The 25781-nt window shown below is 42.4% G+C and overlaps 1 protein-coding gene across 1 annotated transcript in view; it reads left to right on the forward strand.

The window, feature by feature from the left end:
• Positions 1 to 25781, forward strand: part of LOC150080869 (voltage-dependent calcium channel type A subunit alpha-1-like) — a 1489217-nt gene that overhangs the window by 76132 nt on the left and 1387304 nt on the right. Inside the window, exon 6 of the mRNA XM_090381686.1 lies at positions 25158 to 25273. Within this exon, the coding sequence (XP_090237812.1) occupies positions 25158 to 25273 (116 nt within the window). The remainder of the gene's footprint in view (positions 1 to 25157; positions 25274 to 25781) is intronic.

Raw genomic sequence — 25781 nt, forward strand, 5'->3', positions numbered from 1 at the left:
ACTGCCCCTTGTACTTAAAAGCCAAAAACATGCAACAACAATTAAGTGCATTGAACAATTGAGGCTAATTAAATAAATAAAAATAAATAAATTTTCTGTTTATACTCCGGGACGACCAAACGGTCAGAGGAGTTCCAAGATAGCCAGAATACAAGAAACAGCACCGTATTCAGCAGTCACGGGCTAGAACCCCGGTCACTCAAGGCACGTGTACTTATGCACCCGCGCGCCTGACCACTAGGCTACGGCTATGCGAGCATCACTAGGCTCTGGGGAGATATTGTTGGATTGGAAAAGTGCCAATGTATCTCCCATACGTAAGGGTGGCTCTAAGAGTGAAGTGGGATATTATCGACCTATCTGACTTCAGTAGTAGGGAAAATCATGGAGGCAATGATCAAGGGTGAAATTCAGGATCATTTGGATAGAATTGAAATTCTCAGGATACTCAGCATGGTTTTGTGAAGGGAAAATCACGTTTAACAAATCTGATTCGCTATTTTGAAAGGGCTGGATTTAGGGAATAATTCCGAGCTGGATTTAGGGAATAATTTCGACACTTTTTATTTAGATTTCACCAAAGCTTTTGACTCAGTCCCACATGAGCGGTTGCTTTATAAGCTGGAATAGGTTGGAATCACTTGGAAAATCCCTAGATGGATAGCAGGATGGCTTCAGGGTAGGAGGCAGAGGGTTATGATAAGTGGCTATTCTTCAGATTGGGTTGATGTAAGAAGTGGGGGTTCCCCAAGGATCAGTATTAGGACCACTGTTGTTTTTAATTTTCATAAACGACATCGATTAATGATAGAGGGCGTGATGTCTAAATTTGCAGATGTTAAAATTGGTAGAGTAGTTAATGATCACTGTCAAAGCTGAGCATCAGAGAGACCTAGTAGACTTCAGGAATGGTCAGAAAAATGGCAGCTATGCTTTAATCCAACAAAGTGTACGGTATTACACCTGGGAAACAGTAATTCCAAAATAACTTATTCACTTTTGGAGTTCAACTAATCCCAGTACTGGAGGAAAGGGACTTGGGTGTTACGATACGGTCAGACATGAAATTCCCTGAGCATTGTAAACAGCTTGCAAGGAAGGCCCATGGTGTCCTATCGATGATCTCTCGAACTTTTGCAAGTAGAGATAGGGACGTGATAATCCCATTATATAAGGCTTTTGTTAGACCACACTTGGAATACTGTGTTCAAGTATGGATACCGCACCTAAAGAAAGACATCGAGCTTCTTGAAACGGTGCAAAGACGGGTAACTGGCCTGGTGAGATCGGAAAAAGGGTGTCCTTATGAAAAAAGACTTCGAATATGTGGGTTGCAGAGTTTGGAAACTAGACACCTTAGAGGATATTTGATTGGGGTATTTAAGGCTCTGAGAGGCATCAGTAAAAATGACTGAGGACGAAATTTTCAAGATTATAAATGATGCTAGAACTAGGGGACATAAATTCAAGTTACGGGGGAAAATGTTTAGGTTGGACTGCAGGAAGTTTTATTTTAGCCAGCGAGTTATAAATTACTGGAATAAGTTGCCTACATGGGTGGTAGAGGCTGACAGTTTGGGGAAATTCAAAGGTCATCTGGATAGTACCTTCGGGTCAGGGAAGCGCATAGGATGATAGGTGTAATTTCCTTTTATTTTATTAATTATTATTATTATTATTATTATTTTTATCATTCTTTTATTCTGTTTTTTTTTTTTTTTTTTTTTTGTCGTCTGGTGCAGCATAAGCCATAGTCTTTCTTGCATCATGCGGCCATTACTAATACTAATACCAACAAAGAACAGATTACGGGAACTCTATGTAAATATAAAGATTCTAACATAATGAAATTTGCAATGCATAATGTACAACGGGCAACTGCAGCCACTGTGCCACTAAAGAAAAAGGTAAACGAGGACAACCTTGACATCCTCTTCTTCCAGGAACCCTACACGAACAAGAATGAGGTGAGAGGATACCCACTCGCGTACAGAATTGTACATTATGGCAAAACCCCCTAGTCGAACCTGGTCGCGTGCAACCCTGACCTCACGGTTACTAAAATAACACACTTTTTAAACGAACTGGTCACGGTTCTATAAATGCTAAACTCGCTGTTCTCGGCATCACAGAGGACCCAACATGTACCTGCAGGGGACTTGAGAACAGGCATCACTTTGTCTATGACTCCCGGCTATATGAGGACCCTCGTATCTTCATTACGAAGATGAGATATAGTCCAAAGGATCAAGAATCTCGCATCTTAGACACCCAGGATGAATACAGTGCCTTCTCTTGCTTTGCAAAGGATCTCTTCTCGAGACGAAGAACCCTCCTGGCACAACAAAGGTGACTTGAAGAAGATGATCCACAATAGCGAAAGATATATCCACTGAAGCAAGATGCGCATTAGTAAAACAGAATATTTAATAACAGAACTGTAAGAAGGACAATTCTTGATCCCCTCCAGACAAGCCTGCTGAAATCGACAATCAGTAATTTGGACTTTACCAAGTGGAATGACAACACCAAAGACCTTTTGGCAAACTACACCAGAGCTCCCTTGCACAGTGCCTTCTTTACCACTTCCCAGGGGGGACAGTTCCTGTCCCTCCCCTCCTTGCCTCCCCACTCTTCCTTCTGGTGGGACATGGACCTGTTCCACTGTTAATTGCAGGAATCAATCTCTCTCTCTCTATCGACCCCTTACTTCCAACTTCTACCCTACCAGTCTTCAGTCTCCCCACCCACAGGGTCGCCTCAGTAGCCAGGTCGGAAGGAGCAGCAGTGCGTAGCACATGGTTCTTGATTAGACTGGGGTTCGAGCCCGTCACCACCAAATACGGAGGATGCGGAAAGGTCAGGGAATGACCACCGCATATCATGGAAAGGTCATGGAATGACCACCGCATATCAATATGGCTTTAGTTGCTAATGCTCCTAAAAAAAACCAAATAACAACAACAACCCCACCCACACTGTATACTTCTCTCGGTGTATGCCCCACACAGTCAAAACTTAAAAAAGTACTAAAATTCTGTTCGCTCAATTTTTCAGCCTTATACACCTTTCTACGTATAACCCATACAGTCATTATTTATTTATTTTTATTTTTTTTATTATTATTTTTTATTATTATTATTTATTTATTATTTATTTATTATTATTATTTTTTATTATTTATTTTATCTATTTATTTATTTAAATTGTTTTCTTTATATATATATATATATATATATATATATATATATATTTATTTTATTTTATTTTTTTTTTAAGGCCCTTGCCATTGAAATCCCAGAAAATTGGATGACAGGGCATGCCAGAGTTCAAATTATGTGCTGGTGTACCTGGTCTGCCTCCACGGGCTGCAGCGCGAGCATTGTATCTCAAGCCTGAGCAATGGGTCCCATTTGGGGCTCAGCGGCTAAATGACCAGATGAACAATGGTACACAAGACTACACGGGACAATATCCACACACTTTGAAATCTCTGGCATTTACAATGTACTGTATCACACGACAATGAAGGAGAAACCCCTGTACCGTTTGACCCTCAACATATTGAATGCTGAGCACTGTCCAAATGTACTCCCAACAGCCAAACTGGTTCTCAACGGGGCTCTACACTACTTTTCTTCTAACGGGGCATGGCTACTTTAATGCCAAGCTGTCGACATTCGGCATCAGGGACTCCCCATTATGCGACTGCGGAGAACACCAAACATGGTCACACCTAATGCACGTTTGTACCCTCTTTGAGGACGTTAGATGTAATTTCATCACAAAGATACGTTTTAACTTGAAGGAACGGGAGCACCTTATATTACACGAGGAGGAATACTACAAGGGCCTCTCGTGATTTGCACATGAGCTGTTTACCCGACTATGGGCAATGCCCCAACCTCCCCAGGCCTAATGCAGAACCTGACTGCAATTACAGCTCACTAGACAGGACTCTGCTCCCATGAGTGCAATTACTTTGTCAACTGAACCAGAAAGAACAAAGTACCATGATATCGGACGGGACTTTGAACGTCACTATCAAATACTGACACCCTCTCAACTGGACCAACAGCACATGTCATTTACCCCACGAACTACCCTAGGATGTGACAATCACCATAGAGACCAATGACGATAGAACAACTGGATGGGACACAGATCCCAGGAGTGTGTCCCATTAGTATGAGGTCACTTCCACAAACAGTGGAAGTGACCTCATACTAAGAATGACCAACTAAAATGGAGATTGACCACGACCAAACTCGATGGGACCTTGATCCCCTGACCAATGCCGGCATTGAACCGATCTGTGAACAAGTTGGTAGCGACCTTGTCCCTGGATGTAGCTCCTGGTGGTGCCACTGTCAGGATGCTGTCCTGAACCTACTGACCTAGCCATGCTGCACACACGCCATATTGGCAACCTGTGCCGCCTCCTTTGTCCAGCCCTTTCTTCCCCACCCCAAAGGTTAGATGGTCATTGTTTCCTCCCCTCCTCGCCATCCCTATACTTCCTTCTGGCGCGGCATGGGCATACCCTGCTGACACCAACTTGAGGTCTCATTACTCTATTGACCTAATCCTTCCTCCTTTTACCCCCCTGTCTTCAGTCTCCCCCCTCTCTATCTTTACCCAAGGGAATGCCCCCACATACCCAAATTCAATGAATCCAAATTAACTTACGCCCATATTTTCAGTCTTTCCTTATTCAAGCGACATCACCCTACGCAATCGAGAGATATCACACACACACACACACACACACACACACACACACACACACACACACACACACACACACACACACACACCATATATATATATATAATATATATATATATACAGGGTGTTTCAGTTAAACGTTTCAGAACTTCTAAGAGGGGTAGGGTACATCCTGACAACTCGAAATCATATAGCAATGTGGGGTCGGAAATGCTTTCCTGAAGCGGTATTGTACACAGACGTCGTCGTGCGATGTCGTGCAGCACAGATTCGATTTTCGGTCAATGAATGGGCCGGTATTATGGGAGATCACCTCATCGGACCTTACCTGTTACCGGGTCGTCTAACCGGACCTATCTACTTGATCTTTCTGCAGCAAGTATTGCCACAACTTTTGAGAGATGAACAGATTTCTGCATCGACGCAACAGACAATGTGGTTCCAACACGATGGAGCCCCTGCCCATTATAGCGGAGATGTTCCTAACTACCTGGATGTCACCCCTGGTTTATGCACCCCTGTTGACAATGCTGAGGAGCTGGTTGCAAGAATCGCAGTAGTTGCCGAAGAAATTCGAAATTCGCCTGGAGTATTCCAGAATGTTCGGATGTCCATGCGTCGGAGATGTGAGGCGTGCATTGTAGCCCGTGGAAGAAACTTCGAACACTTACTTTAATCCTGTACCTTTTGCTTCTTTTCATGTATTATTAAAACGATTTCTCACTTACGGTCTCATTTCTTTATGGTGATTCTGTGTACAACACCGCTTCAGGAAAGCATTTCCGACCCCACATTGCTATATGATTTCGAGTTGTCAGGATGTACCCTACCCCTCTTAGAAGTTCTGAAACGTTTAACTGAAACACCCTGTATATACAGTATATATATATATATATATATATGTAAAAAATTATTATTATTTTTTTTTTTTAGGTCCTAGCCAATGAAATCTCAGAAAATTAGGTGGCAGGACCTGCCAGAATGAACTATAGACTACTGGGTACCTGGTCTGCCTACATTAGGCATAACAGGGGCAACATTGGGCCTCAGCATTGGGTCCAGCGATTAGAGGAACAACGACACAAAACACCACACTTCCATAATGGTCACGGGCTCAAACCCTGGTCTAATCAAGAACAGTGTGCTACACAGTACAAAACCCCAAAATAGCCACTTTGGGCCTAACAGCTGAACCACCCAAAAGAAAAGGGCCAGCCATAATAATATACGATGTAGATAAAGAGATCACACCAAACCAATTAGCGTACGAACTCTACCATAGAAACCCACAGGGTAAAATCCCTAACAAAAATCCACAAGAGGTAGCAATGCCGCAATATTCCATTAAAGCGAGGGATGGAATAAACAAAACCTGGGTAGTATAACTAACCCCGGAAGTCTGGCAAACCCTGAAGAACCAAACAAGGGTGTTTATAGAATGGGGCTGCTACCGATATCGCGAACGTGTGGTCGTTCCGAAGTGCTGCCGCTGCTGCAAGTTCGGTCACACCACGTGTGACACAAACCACCCCAACATGCGGCCACTGCTCAGATAAAGGCCATGAATATAATGCCTGCCCCACAAAGATGTGGGACCTACCTGTGTAAACTGTAAAAACTTAAAGCTAGAGTATAAGCATTCACTGAGAGATCCCATGTGTCCCACGTACCAATGAGCCAAGAGTTTATACCAAAGTAGGATTAACTATGGGGACGAAAATTAAAGCTTACAACACAAATATATTAAAAATAATTCAAAAATTGCGCCGAGGGCTAGAGCAGTAGCCGACCTGGGTTAAAGCTGAAGAGGAAAACGCGGATGTCATCATATTACAGGAGCTATACTCGCATGAGACACGGGTTGTAGGCTACCTACTCACCTACAAAGTGATACACACAGTTGAAGACACTCCATGGCCTACTGGCCTGGTAAAGAACAGCAATATCACAGTGACTAAAATCACGCAGTTCTGCACAGAGTGGGCTGCCTGTGCCCAGCTAAATACAGCTTTAGGGAACCTGTACGTTGTGGCACTCTATTGTAGACCAGGACAACAGATAGATTTTGCAATCGACTATCTTCAATGCCTGCAGGACATCCTACCAAACCAAAAATCATCATAGGAGCTGACGTGAACTGTCGATCCTCGACATGGCATAGTACTGCCCCTGGCAGGTGGGGAACCCAAAATGGTCAACTCCTTGAGGATTACTTGGCAGGATCACAGCTGACAGTGCTAAATCAACCTCACCACATGCCAACCTTTTGCAGCACCCTATGGGAGGCTACGATTGATGTATCCTTAGCCACTAGGAACTTGGCAGGATTTGTGACTGACTGGAAAGTGGAGGAGGCATGGACTACCTCAGACCACCGTGCAATCACCTTTAAAATAATCAGACAACTGACAACAGTAACACTAACAAACCAACAGAAAAACAGATATGCAGTTACCAAAGCAGACTGGATGTCATTCAAAAACCTGCTCATCACAGCCATAGAAAGCAACCCAGCCAGTATAAACCCACTGAATGACCCGGATGACCTGCTGAGGGGGACCACAGACCTAATGCAAACCATTAGCGATCGAACAATCAAAAGAAAAAACCCAAAACCTGGTGCTGTTCCTTGGAGGACCCCAGAAATAGCCATGCTTTGATGGCAGATGGAAAAATTTCCAGAGAGCCCGTAGGACTTGTCCCGCAGATGAAGTGGAGGCTTTAAAACAGCGCTATCGAGAAGCCAGAAATCACTATACGGACGCGATACAGAAAAGCAAGAAGCGTTCCTGGGAGCGTCTAGTATCCACGACAGGAAGAACTGACCCCTGGGGTGTAGTTTACAAGGTGACTACAAACAAACTGCCCGGGGGGGGAGGTGATGAGCACCACCAGGACCTCGCAAGGAGACTATGCAACCACTTGGGCAGAAAGGAACCCACGACCCTAACTCTGCAAGAACAACATAAGATCTGCATAGAAAATGAAAAATATATCACCCCTGCACTCGAGCCCCCCTTCACCCATGAGGAACTCGGCGCGGCTGCTACCAGGATCAAAAGCCGCAAATGCCTGGGACTTGATATGATCGAACCGGAGATACTGAAAAAAATAGTAGAAATTGCCCCGCAAATCCTACTCGCCCTCTACAACTGATGTTTTGAAAGAGGGAAATTCCCCGCGGCGTGGACAACTGCAAATATACCAAGCTAATTCTGAAAAATCCTACTAAGAACCCAGAATGTCCATCATTATACAGACCCATCACTCTGCTCTCAGTAGTCAGTAAATTATACGAGAGGCTGCTCCACATGCGGATACAGAACCACTACGAAAGGGCAGACCTGGCAGCTAAAAATCAGTTTGGCTTTAAGCCAGGATCCTTCGAGATCTGCTTAGGAAAGCACAAGAGTGCAGGAAAAAATATCTATTGGTGATTTCAGTCGATTTTGCTCGGCCACCAAAGTGAGTCACTCGACTCACTTTGGTGGCCGAGCATTCTGAACAGACTGAGAAGCTGCAGTACCAATCAACTTATACAAAGCAATGGAAGACTACCTTTCAGGCAGAAGAGTGGAAATAAATATAAATTATCAAAAAATCACAAGAAACATACATAGGGGATGTCCACAGGGGTCTGTCTTGGCTCCTCTCATTTGGAACATGGTCTTGGACGATTTCCTGTGCCAGGACTTGGGGCTGGCTGAGGCCCAGGCCTTTGTGGACGATCTCATTGTTACTATTGAGGGAGATTCCAGAGTCCAACTGGAAAACATCGGTAATCAGGCAATGCAGAAATTACAATACTGGGCCACAAAAAACCAGCTAAAAATTTCACCGACGAAAACAATATCCATCTAACTGAAAGGAACTCTTCAGGTACAGTGTCCACCCCAAATAAAAATAAATGGCCTGACCATCAAACTCGCCAAGCAAATGAAGTTCTTAGGAGTTATCTTAGATAATAACCTATCCTTCATACCTCACCTGAAACACATAAGAAGATACTCAGCCCTAGTGGCTAGGATTACGAGGAAGGATTGAGGACTGAAAAAAAACGAACCCTAATGCTATTTTATAAGTCAATCCCGGCAATAATCTACATAGCTGCAGTATGGTATACAAAAACAACGCTGGTAACCAACAAGAAAATCCTGGATATGACACATAGGACCATCCTATTGACAACCACACGAGCTTGCCGCACGGTAAGCACACCTGCACTGCAGGTGCTTGCTGGAGCGCTACCCCTTGATTTAGAAACTGTGAAAGTAGGACTGCTCTACCTGCACTCAAAGGGAGTGGCCGCAAATGATCAGGGCCTTACAAGCAACCCAGCAAGCAGTCAAAAATCGGAAAGAGCACGACTACAGACCTACCTCCTTCAGGAGTGGCAACAAAGATGGACAGAGACGACAAAGGGTGAGATCACTCGTAAATTCTTTCCAGAACTGAACAAAATATACTCAAAGCAACCGGGCTGGTTCTTCCTGGGCTTGTACCTGACCTCGTTACTCACAGGACATGGACCCTTCAACCAGAAACTGTTCGGCTTCGGCCTCGCCGATGACCCAAATTGCACATGCAGAGAGGTCAAAAGCTGGGACCACCTGCTTTACGACTGCCCACAATACGAAGACCTCAGATGCACCCTCATTACGAAAAACCATTACCTCCCCAAAGGACTTGAACATCACTTCATCCCCTCGACGTGGGCACCTGTACGTGGTGAGGGGACCTCCCAGTGATGCTGCTGGTTTTCCAGATTAGCATCACCGGGATCTAACGCCCATACCATGGTTCCAGGGTTACACCATTGGAATCCGGCGTGTGCAGCCGTGCGCCGCGACCCGTGGAAGCGGAAAGGGGGATCCTGGTGGTTGAGGGGCCCAGCCTTAATACACCACTTTGGCCCCTGCTTCGACAAGACGGGTGGTACCGGACCGGCTCGACTGGGATCAATCGGCGGGTGGTTTTATACTGCTAGGGTCAACTGCGTTCCAATAAGTCTCCCTCCCTTTGGTCCTGGGATGGGATAAAGACTTATTGGTAACGTGGGTATGGTGCTCTAAGCGAACTCGGCGTCCCATTCGTGGACGCAGTACCTGCTAGTTCACGAGTGGGCGTCCCCTCGTTGGGCTCGGTGGTGGGTGAGGTACTTAGGCATCAGACATTTTCTCTTTACTCTTATGAGTAATTTAAATCTTTCAAACCCCTCTGGGGCCTCTACGAAGTCCCTACCTGAAACTGATGAAGATAATATAACATCAAAAAAGAAACACCGAACAGAAGCTGCACCACCTCCTGTACCTCGATTCCTTATCATACATTCTACCGGTGAAAAGGAAATAGGTAAAATGTCGCCCTTCTTCATCCAGAAGGGTCTTGAAGGGCTGGCAGGGTCCCCGAAGTCGGTAAAACGACTTAGATCGGGTGACCTTTTAGTTGAAACTTCCTCAGTGCGACATTCAGAATTGCTCCTCCAAGCAACATCTCTTGGGGGAATTCCAATTAAGATATCACCACACAGGACATTGAATACATCACGTGGCGTAATTGCCGAGTGGGATCTCCTTGAAACATCTGAAGAGGAGATATGCACCGAACTGAGAGATCAAGGAGTTACAGCCGTTAAGAGGATATTTATGCGTAAGGAGGGAAAACTAGTTCCAACTAGGGTTCTTATCCTTACATTTAACACACCTAAACCGCCTACTTCCATCAAGGCTGGTTATTTGAACTGTCCTGTAAGGCTGTATATTCCAAACCCGTTGCGATGTTTCAAATGCCAAAAATATGGCCACTCTCAGATGTCATGTCATGGATTACCTGCTTGTGCCCGGTGTGGAGCAAAAGAACATGACACAAAGGAATGTTCTGCTGCGAAACCAGCATGCTTGAATTGTGGCGGTGAACACCCTGCATATTCAAGAGCATGCCAAAGATGGAAAGACGAAAAACAAATTCAAAAAATCAAGACGGAACAGAACATCCCATATGTGGAAGCGAAGAAACAGGTAACACCAGTAAACAGTGGAAAATCTTATGCACAAGCAGTTTTGAGGAAGGTTTCAATTTCGACCCAAACTGATATTTCAATATCGCCACGTGATTCTTTTGCACCCCAAGCTAGATACTTGTTGACACAAGCACAGCAAGATAAAGCAGTCGCTACTCCCATTTCAATACCACCCAAGGAAGTAGCACCTAAAGGAAAATCACCTCCAACTAAAACCCCGCCTGTTTTACAGGAGGAAATGGAGGTAAATGAAGAAGCTGAAAATGTGGAAGAATCTATTCTGGATCTTCATCCAGAGGAAGAAATGGATATTGGGCGCCCTCAATTTCCCAAAGGCAGAATAAAACCCAAAGCGGGCCAATCAAAACCCGCATCACTTCGGAAGCCAGTCAACGGATCCACTAATTCCAAGTAATAATGGCTAAATTACTGCAATGGAATTGTCGTGGATTCCGACGAAATATGGAGGATGTCAAAATGCTAATGCGCAAATACGAACCTATTTGCTTTTGCTTGCAGGAAACGTACCTAAAGGCAAATGATGACCCCATCTTGCGAAATCTTACTGTTGTTCGTAAAGACAGAAACGGGGATGGCCCGGCCCATGGAGGAGTCGCAATCCTTGTGGGCAACCATACCCCTTTCTCACAAGTTCAATTGAACACTAACTTAGAAGCAGTAGCCATTCGTTTAGCAATAGGGTCTTTACTTACAATATGTTCTATATATTTGCCTCCTGGGACACACATTTCCCAGGTAAATCTCGACGATCTTATTATGCAATTGCCCTCTCCTTTTTGCCTTCTTGGAGACTTTAATGGACATAGTATTCTGTGCGGTAGTGCAGAAACTAATGAACGAGGTCGTATTGTTGAACGTTTTCTCAACAATAACGGCCTTTCGTTACTAAATATGGGAATAAACACCTATTTCCATATGCCTACCCGTACTTTCTCTGCCATCGATCTTTCCATCTGTTCGCCTTCTCTGCTACCTTTGCTTTCCTGGGAAGTGGAACAGAATCCTTATGGAAGTGACCATTTCCCCGTAATATCTACCATTTTGAATGGACAACCTTGTTATCCATTTAGAATTCCACGCTGGAAGTATGATGAAGCAGACTGGAGTAAATTTTCACTGCTCGCTGAATTTGATCCTGTACAAATTGATCCTGTGAGAGCAAAGTGGAGGAGAAATTGTTGAAGATAAACACAAGAAAGGCACCTGGGGTGGATGGGATCTATCCAGTTATATTAAAGGAGGCAGCAAAGGAGGTAAGCAAACCCTTAGCCATAATTATGAGAGCTTCCTTGGACTCAGGGGAGGTACCCATTGACTGGAGATGTGCAAATGTGACCCCAATTCACAAAGGGGGATCAAAGGCTGACACAAGTAATTATAGACCTGTGAGTTTAACTTCTGTTCCCGGAAAATTAATGGAGGCACTGGTGAAAGAAGCACTGCAGGATCATCTAGACAAGACTTCAGTTATAGCTAGGACACAGCATGGTTTTGTTAAGGGGAAGTCTTGCCTGACCAATTTGATTGGATACTATGATGCAGTCACAAAAGAACTGGATGCAGGGAATAACTTTGATATTATATACTTGGATCTTAGAAAGGCTTTTGATACTGTTGCACATGGAAGTCTGCTGCACAAATTGGAGCAGTGTGGCATTGGAGGCAAGTTGCTGCTATGGATAAAGGGGTGGTTGAGGGGGAGAAGACAGAGAGTGGTAATCAATGGACACTGCTCATCGTGGACTAATGTTATTAGTGGAGTCCCTCAGGGTTCAGTATTGGGGCCTTTATTGTTTTCTGTATTTATAAATGATATTGATGATGGTATATCAGGCTTAATGTCCAAGTTTGCAGACGATACGAAGGTTGGCAGGGTTGTCAAGGACACTACTGACACTATGCTGCTGCAACAGGATTTGGAAAGGTTGAGCAGATGGGCTTCGAGGTGGCAAATGAAGTTTAACATTGACAAATGTAAAGTACTACATATGGGAAACAGCAACCCCAGAGCAACGTATCAACTCTGTGGTACTACACTGACAGTGGTAGAGAATGAAAGGGACCTGGGGGTGGTGGTGCAGGCAGATATGAAGTTCTCTGAGCAGTGCAGACGAGCTGCAAGAGTAGCTCATGGTGTATTGTCAATGATATATAGGAATTTTTCTAGCAGGGATAAGGAGGTGATTATTCCCTTGTATAAGGCAATGGTCAGGCCACACCTAGAGTACTGTATACAGGCCTGGAGGCCTCATTTCAGGAAGGATGTAGAGCTGCTGGAACGAGTACAGAGAAGGGCAACTAGATTGGTGAATGGGACAAAGGGGTTCTCTTACGAAGAAAGGCTTAAGTTTTGCAAATTACAGTGTCTGGAAACTAGGCACCAGCGGGGTGATCTGATAGAGGTGTACAAAGCCTTGAATGGTTTGAGCATGCTCAATGCTGATGGGATTCTTCCTCTAGCTCAGAAAAATCACCTGAGAGGGCATAAATTCAAATTGAGGAAAGACAGATGTAGGATAGATGTGCGGAAATTTGCCTTTAGCCAGCGGGTGGTTGGTGGGTGGAACAGACTTCCATCCCTTGTCGTGGAAGTTGATAGCCTAAATAAGTTTAAGGCTCAGCTGGACAGGTATTTCGAACGAACAGAGGGGTGAAGTGGAAGTGGTTATTTTTATTTATTTATGTTACTTTTTTTTTTTTTTTTTTTGGCTGATGCTGCATAAGCTTGCTTTCTTGCATCAAATGCCTCTACTAATGCTAATGCTAATGCTAAATTCAGCAGGAATCAATTGATGAAGCAGTGAAGTATATCACAGAGTCTATTATCCACGCAGCGGCAACTGCAATCCCAAAAACATCCTCCCGATTTCCACGCTTTCCAAAGCCATGGTGGAACCAAGATTGTAAAGAAGCAAGAAAGTTACAAAATCGGTCATGGGGAAAATTCCGACGTTACCCCACCACCGCAAATCTTATAGCTTTTAAACGTGCCCGTGCCAAAGCACGATTTATACGCCCACAGAGCCAAAAGGAATGCTGGGTCAAGTTTACATCCTCAATTAACCAGATGACCAGTACCAAAGTTGTCTGGGATAAAATTCGGAAGATGAAGGGTAAATACAAATCAGCTCCTTCATCTATGTTACAACATAATGGTTGTACATTAGCAGACCCAACTGCTATTGCCAACGCTCTAGGAGAAGCTTTCTCCACTATATCTGCTGAAACTTCATACTCTGCTGAGTTTCTAGTGTTAAAGAAGAAAGCGGAGAAACAAAAACTTAACTTCCCTTCAAGTAAAGCCGAAACTTATAACCTGCCTTTTAGTGAAGTGGAATTAACCATTGCACTTGCTACCTCGAAAGTGAGTGCCGCAGGGCCAGATGAAATTCAGTATGAGATGATAAAACATCTATCATCTCACTCTCTAGAGCTGTTGCTACATCTCTACAACCGAATTTATTTGGAGGATCAATTTCCCGTTTCTTGGCGTAGGGCAACTGTCCTCGCTTTCCCAAAGCCAGGAAAAGATCCCAAAATTCCTAGCAACTATCGTCCAATTGCTCTGACCAGTTGCTTATGTAAGATTTTGGAAAAAATGGTGAATGCCCGCCTTATATATTACCTTGAGGCAAACGACCTTTTGAACAAAATTCAGTGCGGCTTCCGAAGGAATCGCTCCACTTTGGACCATTTAATCCGACTGGAAACAGCGATTCACGATGCGTTTTTAAAGCGTGAGCACTTGGTATCAGTCTTCTTTGACATGGAAAAAGCTTATGACACAACCTGGAGGTATGGTGTTTTAAAAGACCTCTATTCTTTGGGTCTGAGAGGCCACCTCCCTATTTTTATCAGAAATTTTTTATCTAAACGACTCTTCCAGGTTCGTGTTAAATCCAGTGTGTCTCGCCTTTTTTGTCAAGAGGAAGGAGTTCCCCAAGGCTCTGTCCTCAGTGTTACGCTGTTTGCAGTCAAAGTTAACTCCATTACAAAGCAGCTTCCTCCTTCAGTAAATAGTGCCTTGTACGTTGATGATTTTAGTATTTTCTGTCACTCCTGTAGCATGAGAGTTATTGAACGACAATTGCAACAAGCACTCAATTACCTTAGTTCCTGGGCTTTAACCAATGGGTTTACGTTTTCTGCGCAAAAGACCGTTTGCATACACTTCTGCCGCAAACGGAATCTACATCCTGACCTGGAACTTAGACTTGGACAAAATCCAATTCCTGTGGTAGCAGAAACAAAATTTTTGGGACTTACCTTTGATAAAAAACTGACATTCCTACACCATATCCATCAGCTTAGAGCAAAATGCATGAGGGGTTTGAACATGCTCAGTGCTATCTCCTCCAACTTTTGGGGAGCAGATAGAAGCACATTATTGTGTCTATACCGAGCACTTGTTCGCTCTAAACTTGATTATGGCTCCCAAGCTTACTCTTCTCCTAGAATTTCTGTACTCCGATGGCTTGACCCAATCCACCATAAAGCCATTCGGATTGCCACAGGGGCTTTCCGTACTTCGCCTGTCCAAAGTCTATACGTTGAAGCCAATGAACCACCATTGATGCTTCGACGTCAGCAATTGTCGTTACAATATGCTATAAAAATAAAATCCCTGCCTGACCACCCCACGTGGACATCTATTTTTATGCCACGGTGGGAAAATCTATATAATACACGTAAAACTGCCAGTCGGTCTTTTGGTATCAGGATCCAAGAGCTAGTTCATGATATTAGCTTCACGTTGGATAATATATCAACGTCAGTCAAGCATGTTCTTCCCCCTTGGAATATACGATCTCCGTCTTGTGACTTCAGTCTTAGGAGTTGGCTGAAAGCTAGCACATCGCCATGTATATATCGGCAACTCTTTGCAGCACACCTTGCCGAATACTCTGAATTCTTGCCGGTTTATACAGATGGCTCGAAATCTGAAGAGTTTGTGGGATCTGCTTGTGTCTTTCCAAATAAAACAATCTGTAGTCGTATTCCAAATGAATGTAGCATATACACTGCAGAGCTACACACAGTAGAACTGGCCTTGGATCATATAAAAACCCACCACTACCAAAAGTGCATGCTATATATGGATTCTCTAAGCGTATTACAGGCCTTATCCAATGTGAGAAACACTCACCCAGTGTTATGTCGGGTGCAGCAAATATTACACTCCCTCTTAGAGTTAAATTTCGATATTCGCTTTTGTTGGATCCCTAGCCATGTTGGTATCAGAGGCAATGACTTAGCTGATGCAGCAGCAAAATCAGCAATCCCACCAAGTCGCATCCGCTTATCAGTCCCCTATACAGACTGCAAGCAACTGATCTACAAAAAATTATGCGCGCGTTGGCAAGAATCTTGGGTATTGGGTGCCCTACCAACAAGCTGAATGAAATTAAGCCTGAAATAATGCTTTGGCATTCTAGTCAGCGCAGGGTCCGACGGGAGGAAGTAATTCTTGCTAGGCTACGCATAGGACATTCTCACCTGATGCATTCGTATTTGCTGAGGGCTGATGATTGTCCTGTGTGTAGACATTGTAAAGCAATTTTAACTATCCGTCATATTTTAGTCGAATGTACATATTTTAGTAATGAACGCCGTTCGTGTTTTAACCATCTGTCTGAGCCCTATACACTCAGGCAGATTTTATCCGACGATGACAATGTGTCAGATGTATTTAGATTTTTACAACTGATTAATCTACATAGTTTTATTTAGATTGCCCTAATATTTAACATATTGTAAATGTTTTATGCCATATTTTTGTGCATAATATATTAACTAGATACGCTATTTTATATTTTTACATATTTATATTTTATTACCTTAGACTTGGCGCATGATAGCCTTAGATGCTGATGCGCCATTAAACTTCTAATAACCAACCAACCAACCATCACTTCATTGACACGGAAGAGGAGTACCGCGCGCTCTCCCAGTATGCACAGGACCTCTTCACAAGGAGAAGGGTGTTAATTGCCATACATCGAGACTGATAGTACAGTAACATAAATCGCATAAGACAGAGACAACTCCTGGAAAAGAAAACTGTGGAAGAAAAGAAAATGAACGGAAAAGAAAGGAATAAAGAAAAGAAGGGAAAAAGAAGAAGAAAAGAGAATCAACGAAAAAAAAAAAAAAAGGTCAGGGATTGCCTCATGAGGGTCCCAATCTGAATCAAGTGGACAAGAATAGAGACAACAAACTACAGCCTAGCTCCCAAAGCCTCACGGCAGCCTGAAGAGAGCACCCTAGCCCCCTTCACCTTTAAACCTCCCTGGGGGAGTCCCCCAGGGAGACGATTCTCTCGTTGCTCCCCCCCCCCCCTAATTTCTACTCTGGCGGGGCATGGGCATGCCACACTGAAACTTGGGGCTAATACGGAAGACAGCCCTATTGGCTCCACCATACTTCTGTCTTTCTCCCCCGTCTTCAGCTCCCCCCCCCCCCCCGCATCTCTATCTTCACGCTAGCGAAGCCCCACACACCTAAATTTAAATACATCCAAAATATCTTCACCCACGTTCTGGCCCAACTCAAGCGACGTCAACCCCACGATTGACGTTGGTATGTGTGTGCACATTGTGTGTACATATATGTGCATGTGTGTATATATGTACTTGTATGCATACACATATGCACCCAACTCAAGCGACGTCAACCCCATGATTGGCGTTGGCATATGTATGCATGTTGTGTGTATATATGTGCATGTGTGTATATATGTGCTTGTATGCACACATGTATGCATGCAATATAAATACAATTTTTTTATTATTATTTTATTTATTTATCTTTTTTTATTATTATTTTATCTTTTTAATTTTATTTTATTTCTTTATTTATTTACTTTTTTTTTTTTTTTTTTTTTTTTAGGTCCTAGCCACTGAAATCTCAGGAAATTAGGTGGCAGGACCTGTCTACTGGATTCCTGGTCTGCCTCCACGGGGCGAAGGTGGGGCAACGTTGGGCCTCAGCAGGGGCCCAACGGCTAAATGACCAGATGAACAACGGTACACGGCACTACACATATACAATACCCATACACTTTTAAATCTCTGGCATTTTCAGTGAACTGGTACACGCACAATGAAAACTATGCGGAGATGGGGGAAACCTCTGGTGTCGTCTGACACTAAATACACCTTACACCCTGCTGCTTCCACCTGACTATAGAGGCGCCAGTGAACTGGTACAGCCACAATAAAAGCAACACGGAGATGGGGGAACCCCATCTCCGCGTTGTAGTCATTGTAGAAGTTGATAGCTTAAATAGATTCAAGGCAGAACTTGACAAACATTTGGAGCGAGGGGATGTGTGAAATACAGGGTTTTTTTTTTTTTTTTTTTTTTGGTTGATGCTATATAAGTTTGCTTTCTTGCATTATGTGCCATTGCTAATGCTAAATGTTAACATATTTAGTGGCTAAAGTAAAAAATTTCTCTGTTGCTGTTATTCGTGTTTCTAAGTCTGACTGGGGTTTATCCCACATGACTCATTATATTATAATGCAGTATTTCTCTCCATGACAACATATGCAGCAAGCACTTGGTTTCATCGTGCTGTGTTGGTGAGGTTTCAAGCAAAACCCAACTCTATACAAAGATCAATGCTTCTCAGCATGTTGAAAGTGTGCAGGACCGATCTACTGTAGCAATTCAGGTGTTGGCCGGGTCTCTTCCTTTGGACTTTTTCCTGCTATACCAAAGACTATGTTATCGGATTAAGAAGAAGATTCCTGCTACGTTTCATAACATTGATACTCAGGCAGATATTAAAAGGGAAATAAGTGGTTTATAAAGGAGATTATTAACCTGTGGCAAACGAGATGGGACACGGGAACTGCGGGAAGGGTGACAAAGTTATTTCTTTCTAAGGTGACGTTTCTCCTAGATAAAAGAGTAGCTGAATGGTTTACGCCTGGATAATAACAGGCCATGGCTCATTGAATGAGAAACTAGTTGCCTAGGATTAACAAATACCGAATTGTGTTTTTGTGGAGCCAAGGAAAATTGGTTTCACATTTTGTGTGAATGTAATATTTATGATAGTGCGTGATTCATAATTAGTGATCTCCTGGTAAATGTGATTCTTGGACAAGCGTTTCATCTGTTGATGGAACGAGATAAACTTCAGCTGTTACAAACCTTTGCTAAAGCTGCATTTGATCTAAGAAGAAGTATGCTTCTACAGTTAAGAACTGGTTTAACTTTGGGTAATTAACTGTGATGTTTTTAGTACAGTCGGCTAGTTTTCTTTTATCTATTTATTTATTTATTTTTATTTATTTATTTTTTTTTTAACTCTGGAGTGGGGCTGCAGAGTTTTTTTTAATATATATATATAAAATTTTTTTTTTTTAACATTGTCTCATAAATCCAGACTTATGGCGCCTCATCTACTGGAACTGGCCCACCTTCCCATGGTGTGGACGAATATCTGGAAACAGCCTCCCTGGTGATTGCTGCTTCTAGGTAGCCAACAGTCCAGCACAACACAATATACATAAAGTATACAAACATAACAGTACTCCAAATCTGCCTAGTTTATAGAGTCTGTTAAAACCTACAGTAATATGAGGCTGATTTGAACTAACGTTCTAGTAGCCGCCCTAACAATAACACATGTTCACCCCTTTAATTTGTAATTGTCTTCCGAATAACGTAAGTATATGGCAATATTTCTTACAGATTGCACAGATAAGATTGACACGCATAGGTGATAATGTAATATTGCATCAGCTGTTTCTTTCAGCTATATAAGCACGCTTTGCAAGAATTGCAGTCATTCCTTGTGTTAGAATGGCGAGTTAGATGACATCACGAAGAAAGGATGGTATTGTTGCTTTATGTGAGGAAGGATGTTCTTCCTGTCGTATTGCATATACAGTGTCTTGTGATCAGTAGACAGTGAGAAATTTCTTTCCAAACTTAATAATTCTGGTTCTGCTGATAGGAAAAAAGGAACCGGACGTAAACGAGTCTCTAAGCCAAAATAGGACCGCTTTTGAAGCACTTATGCCTTGAAAACCGTAAAACTTCTTCGTCTGAGCTGAAAAGAGAATGGGAAGAACATACGGGAGTGTTAGCAAGTTCAGTAACAGTCAGAAGAAGCCTCTTCAAAAATGGGCTTGCAGCCCATTGTCCTAAGAAGAAGCCCCTCTTCACAAAAAAATGAAAAAGGACCGATTGATTTGGTGTAAGGAACATGTCAAATGGACCCCCGATCAGTGGAAGTCAGTTATTTTCTCAGATGAGAAGAAATCCAACCTTCATGGTTCTGATGGGAGAGAAATGATTCGCCATAGGCGTGGTGAAGAATACCATGGAGACTGTATGGTGTCTACAGCGAAATTCCCTACCAGCCAAATGATATGGGGGTGCATTTCGTATCTCGGGTTAGGTCACCTGCAGTTTATAAAAGATTCCGTAAATGCGAATGGAAGGCAAATTGCTGCCAACCATTAGAGACCATTTCAACTTCCAAGTAACTGCCTCTTTCAGGATGAATTTGCTCCTTGCAGGGCTGGATTTTGGTGTTCGTAGGCCCTAGGCACTTTTATTCCAATATGTGCTGCAAAAAAAAAAGGGGGAAAACGTATCTTCTATTTTAACACTTTGACTGCGAATCACATGAATTAATGACTCAAATTTCAACTATAGTAAATGATAAACCACCTCAATTTATGGAGCGAATAACACTTCTATTTTTCTATATTCGAGAACAGTTGCTAGATAGCGTATGTGTATTGAATTGAAACTACTAGAATCGATTGCAAAGAAATATCATGTGTAGAAAATGATTTTCAAAAATGGTGTTCGAAAAATTTTTTTTGCTTCATTTGTAGTCCCTAGGCACTGTGCCTACAGTGAACTTCAGGAAGCCATAATTCGTGTTTGGAACCACGAACTATCAGTTGATTACCTTTTAGAAATTGACCTTGTCAATGCCTTGATGGTGTGCTGCTGTCATGAGGGCCAGAGGCGTTTCAACTAAATATTAGTTTGCACCTGGTGAAATTTTCATTTTGTTTTCCATTTAATGTGATAAACTGAAGCAAATTGAGGGCTTCTGATAACATTTCAGAAATTTTATACAACGAAAACCGTTGTATAAAGTTTGCAGTTGCTCATTTTAGAATATTTTCAGAGCATCTGTCAAATGTTACTTAGCTTTGCCTTAACTATTAATAAATATCTTTTGTTTATATTTCTATTTGTGATGCTAGTCATTAATGTAACATACCATCGCAAAAAAGGGGTAGAAATGTGAAATTAGCATTAGCATTAGTAGAGGCATATGATGCAAGAAAGCAAGCTTATTCAGCATCAGCCAGAAAAAAAAAAAAAAAGCACAATCACTACTCCCATTTCACCCCTCCGTTCGTTCGAAATACCTGTCCAGCTGAGCCTTAAATTTGTTTAGGCTATCAACTTCAACAACAAGTGATGGAAGTCTATTCCACAAACCAACTGCCCGCCTGGCTAAAGGCAAATTTCCGCACATCTATCCGACACCCGTCCTTCCTCAATTTGAATTTATGCCCTCTCAGGTGATTATTCTGAGCAAGAGGAAGAATCCCATCTGCATTGAGCATGCTCAAGCCATTCAAAGCCTTATACATCTCTAGCAGATCACCTTGCCGATGCCTAGTCTCCAGACTCTGTAATTTGCAAAACTTAAGCCTTTCTTCATAAGAGCAACCCTTTGTTCTATTCACTAATCTTGTTGCCCTTCTCTGTACTCGTTCCAGCAGCTCTACATCCTTCTTGAAATGAGGCCTCCAGACCTGTATACAGTACTCAAGGTGTGGCCTGACCAATGCCTTATACAAGGGAATAATCACATCCCTATCCCTTCTAGAAAAATTCCTGTATATCATTGATAAGACACCATAAGCTACTCTTGCAGCTTGTCTACACTGCTCAGAGAACTTCATATCTGCCTGCACAATTACCCCCAGGTCCTTTTCATTCTCTACCACTGTCAGCGTAGTACCACAGAGTTGATACGTTGATCTGGAGTTACTGTTTCCCATATGTAGTACTTTCCATTTGTCAATGTTAAACTTCATTTGCCACCTCTCAGCCTATCTGCTCAACCTTTCCAGATCCTGTTGCAGCAGCATAGCATCAATAGTGTCCTTAACAACCCTGGCAACCTTTGTATCGTCTTCAAACTTGGACATTAAGCTTGATATACCATCATCTATATCAATTATAAATACAGAAAACAACAATGGACCCAACACTGAACCCTGAGGAACTCCACTAATAACGTTAGTCCACGTTGAGCAGTGTCCATTGATTACCACACTCTGTCTTCTGCCACTCAACTATCCCTTTATCCATAGCAGCAATGTGCCTCCAATGCCACACTGCTCCAATTTGTGCAGCAGTCTTCCATGCACAACAGTATCAAAAGCCTTTCTAAGATCCAAATATATAATATCAAAGTTATTCCCTGCATCCAGTTCTTTTGTGACTACATCATAGTATCCAATCAAATTGTTCAGAGAAGACCTGCCCTTAACAAAACCATGCTGTGTCTGAGCTATAACTGAATTCTTGTCCAGATGATCCTGCAGTGCTTCTTTAACCAGTGCCTCCATTAATTTTCCTGGAACCGAAGTTAAACTAACAGGTCTATAATTACTTGTGTCAGCCTTTGATCCTCATTTGTGAATTGGGGTTACATTTGCACATCTCCAATCTATGGGTACCTTCCCTGAGTCCAAAGAAGCTCTCATAATTATAGCCAGGGGTGTGCTTACTTCCTTTGCTGCTTCCTTTAATATAACTGGATAGATCCCATCCATCCCAGGTGCCTTTTTCATGTTTATCCTCAACAATTTCTCCACCACTTTCCTATCAGTTATTAGAAAATCATCTAGCTCACTGCCAATGTTTACTTCACCTACGACATTCCCCTTCCTGAATAACTCCTCATGTGTGAATGTAGATACAAAATACTCATTTAGATTGTTAGCCACCTGAGCAGGATCTTCAACTGTTGAACCATCAACATCCAGTGGATCAATCTGATTCATCCCTTTCCTTCTTGAGTTTAAATAGGTAAAGAACTCTTTTCTGGTTTTCTTTGCATCCTTTGCCAAGGATTTCTCATAATCTGCCTTTGCCTGCCTAATCTCCTTTGTGACTTGGTTACAGACCAACTTATATCTATCATAGGCTTCCATGTCACCAAGCCGACCAGGCTAGCCGAGTGGGTAAAGTACCTGCCCGGCAACCCAAAGGTCGCGGGTTCGATTCCCGCCTCGGGCTTGGATCAAAGTACTGCAAAAACCTTGGGAGGTGCAATATGGCCACAGAAGCCGATGCGCCAACAACTACCAAATCAAAAAAAAAAAAAAAAAAAAAAAAAAAATCCATGTCACCATTAATTTGTATGTATCCCATGCATTTTTCTTCTCTGCCATATGTCTCATTAGTTCATCTGACAACCATTTAGGCCTGAACCTTGAACAATATTTCTTGATTGGTATGTAAAGCCTGGTAGCTTCCAAGATTAGTTCCTTGAATGCTTCCCATTTTGAATTGGCTGTTGGTAACATCATCAGTTGGTCCCACTGTATAGAATTTAAATACTGTCTCAGCCCAACATAGTCGCCTTTACGAAAGCAGAAACCCTTCCCTTTACCTCTGATGGTAGTTACCTCCTTGAGTAAATCCCACTTCAGCACACTGTGATCACTGCCACCTAGTGGTTCCTTTATCTGCAGATTCTTAATGCATGAAGAATCACTACTGATAATCAGATCAAGAGTATTACTCCCTCTAGTTGCCTCCCGAACATTTTGTTTTGAAAACAATCATCCAGTAAATTGACAAAAGCCTTGCTAGTGTGAGTGACCAACCCACAAATTCCAGTCAATATCTGGGAAATTAAAATCCCCCATTATAAGTCTCTCTGATTTACTGGCCCATTCTATTTCCCTGTACAGTATCTTATTATACTCATCAGAGTCCTATAGGATCATCATTAGGCCTATAGCACACTCCTACTCTCAATTTTGATTTACCCATGGTTATGTCACACCAAACTGACTCGACACTGCCCTGTCCATCGATGTCGACTGGCTTCACTTCCTTGGATTTTATGTGTTTTTTAACTAATAGCATAACCCCTCCTCCCTTCCTATCCTGTCTATCCTTTCTGTAGACGTTGTACTCCCCAAATTCCAGTTCTACATTCCTTATATCTGTGTGACACCATGTCTCTGATATCCCAACAGTATCTGCCTTTGATGTTTTGAGCAAAACCTCAAATTCATCAAATTTATTTACTAAACTCCTAGCATTGGTGTATATGCAAGTATACATGCACCTGTTTCTATTCTTAGCTACCCTAACACAACCCATGTGTTTACTTGTACTGCAATGACTTCCAGCAGTCTGTGAAATATCCTGCATATTGTTTTTCAGGCTCATTCCAATAGAAGCAGTGCAAGAATCTGTTTCACCTCTGCCAGTGGCTACTGTTAATCTATTTTTCTTTGTCTCCCCCCCCAAGCTAGCAGTTTTCCGACCCACCTAACACTGCCTCGATAGCATCAGCAAATATTCTTGCACCCTTTCTATTTAAGTGTATCCGATCCCTGTAGAAGCAATCTCTCCTCTTAACAAGTACAGTCCAGGCTGAAAAAAATTCTACCCCTTGAGCCTTGCACAATGTTTCCAGGGCTGAATTGATCGACAAGGCTCTCGTCATATACTCCCTCCTATCGTGTCTGGGCAGAATTGCAGACACTTTCAAATTCAACCCTACTTCACGGCTTTTTTTCAAAAGTGACCTGTACTTGTTAAGTAATTCTGCTGGTCTCCTACTCTTAATATTATTAGTGCCAACGTGTACAACTATATCACCTTTTGTGCCCTTAAAAGATGATATCCGCTCTACAACGTCATCAACCTTTGCCCCTGGCAGACATACCCTGGTCCTGTTCCACCTATCCTTTTTACAAAGCATGTTCCCCGTTTCCCTGGCAATAGAGTCACCAACAACTACTAGTTCCTGCGGGACCAGCGCATTCTGCCTTGGTGATGCAATTCCTAGGTGATGCAATTTCTTTGAACACCAGTGTAATACTGTGCGGTATAGATTTGATACGATACATCATTTTCCTGGTTTGGGTGGTTGGTATGGAAATAGATGGTTCAATCATGTAAGGTGAGCTAATACGTAGTTGACTCAGAAGTTCAAGTGTAATGACAAGTTTCACTCTTCACAATCTGAAATTATAGGGAATTCTGCATTAGTTTTATTATCATCTATCTATTGATAAAATTATTTTAAAATAATTTAATATACTGAAACATTTTAATTTCTACAATTTGTTATCCTTTCTTCTTTTAGAGAATTTGCAAAAGAAAGGGAAAGGGTTGAAAATAGGCAAGAATTTTTGAAATTACGGCGGCAGCAACAGTTAGAACGGGAATTGAATGGTTATGTTGAATGGATATGCAAAGCTGGTAAGTAAATTGCAATATATATATATATATTTGGATTCTTATACCTAATTTAATTGAGCCTAAAGTGAACTTGAATCATGCAATATCAGGTCTTGCATTTAGGAACATATTTCGAATCTTAGTTATTCAGTGATCATATTAAAATGTAACATTTACTAGGAGCACTAGAGTTATTCAGTTTTTGTTATATTTCTCAGAAGAGGCTAAATATCGGGCAGAAACAGACGTAGTGATAATTTCTGTAAGGAAAGATATGTCCAAAAAGAATTTTGAAGTGTTGTATTATTTAATCCACTCACTAGGGATAAAAGGTTATTAGCTATATGGTGCTCCCTAGATGTGAACCCTGGGGTTAGTTATTAGAAAGCCATAACGACCACAGTAAAACTCCAGAGAACAGTACCCCTTAAAAAATGGCGTCGAGAAAAAGAGAGGGAAAAGCAATGACGTAACACCGACCACTCTATGCGTTCCTCGTCTTTTTTCCGCCGACTGCAGTGGCGGTAGT

Source organism: Mastigoproctus giganteus, chromosome 9 (genome assembly GCF_048544385.1).
Source record: "Mastigoproctus giganteus isolate SK-2022 chromosome 9, ASM4854438v1, whole genome shotgun sequence".
In the NCBI taxonomy this organism is placed as follows: Eukaryota; Metazoa; Arthropoda; class Arachnida; order Uropygi; family Thelyphonidae; genus Mastigoproctus; species Mastigoproctus giganteus.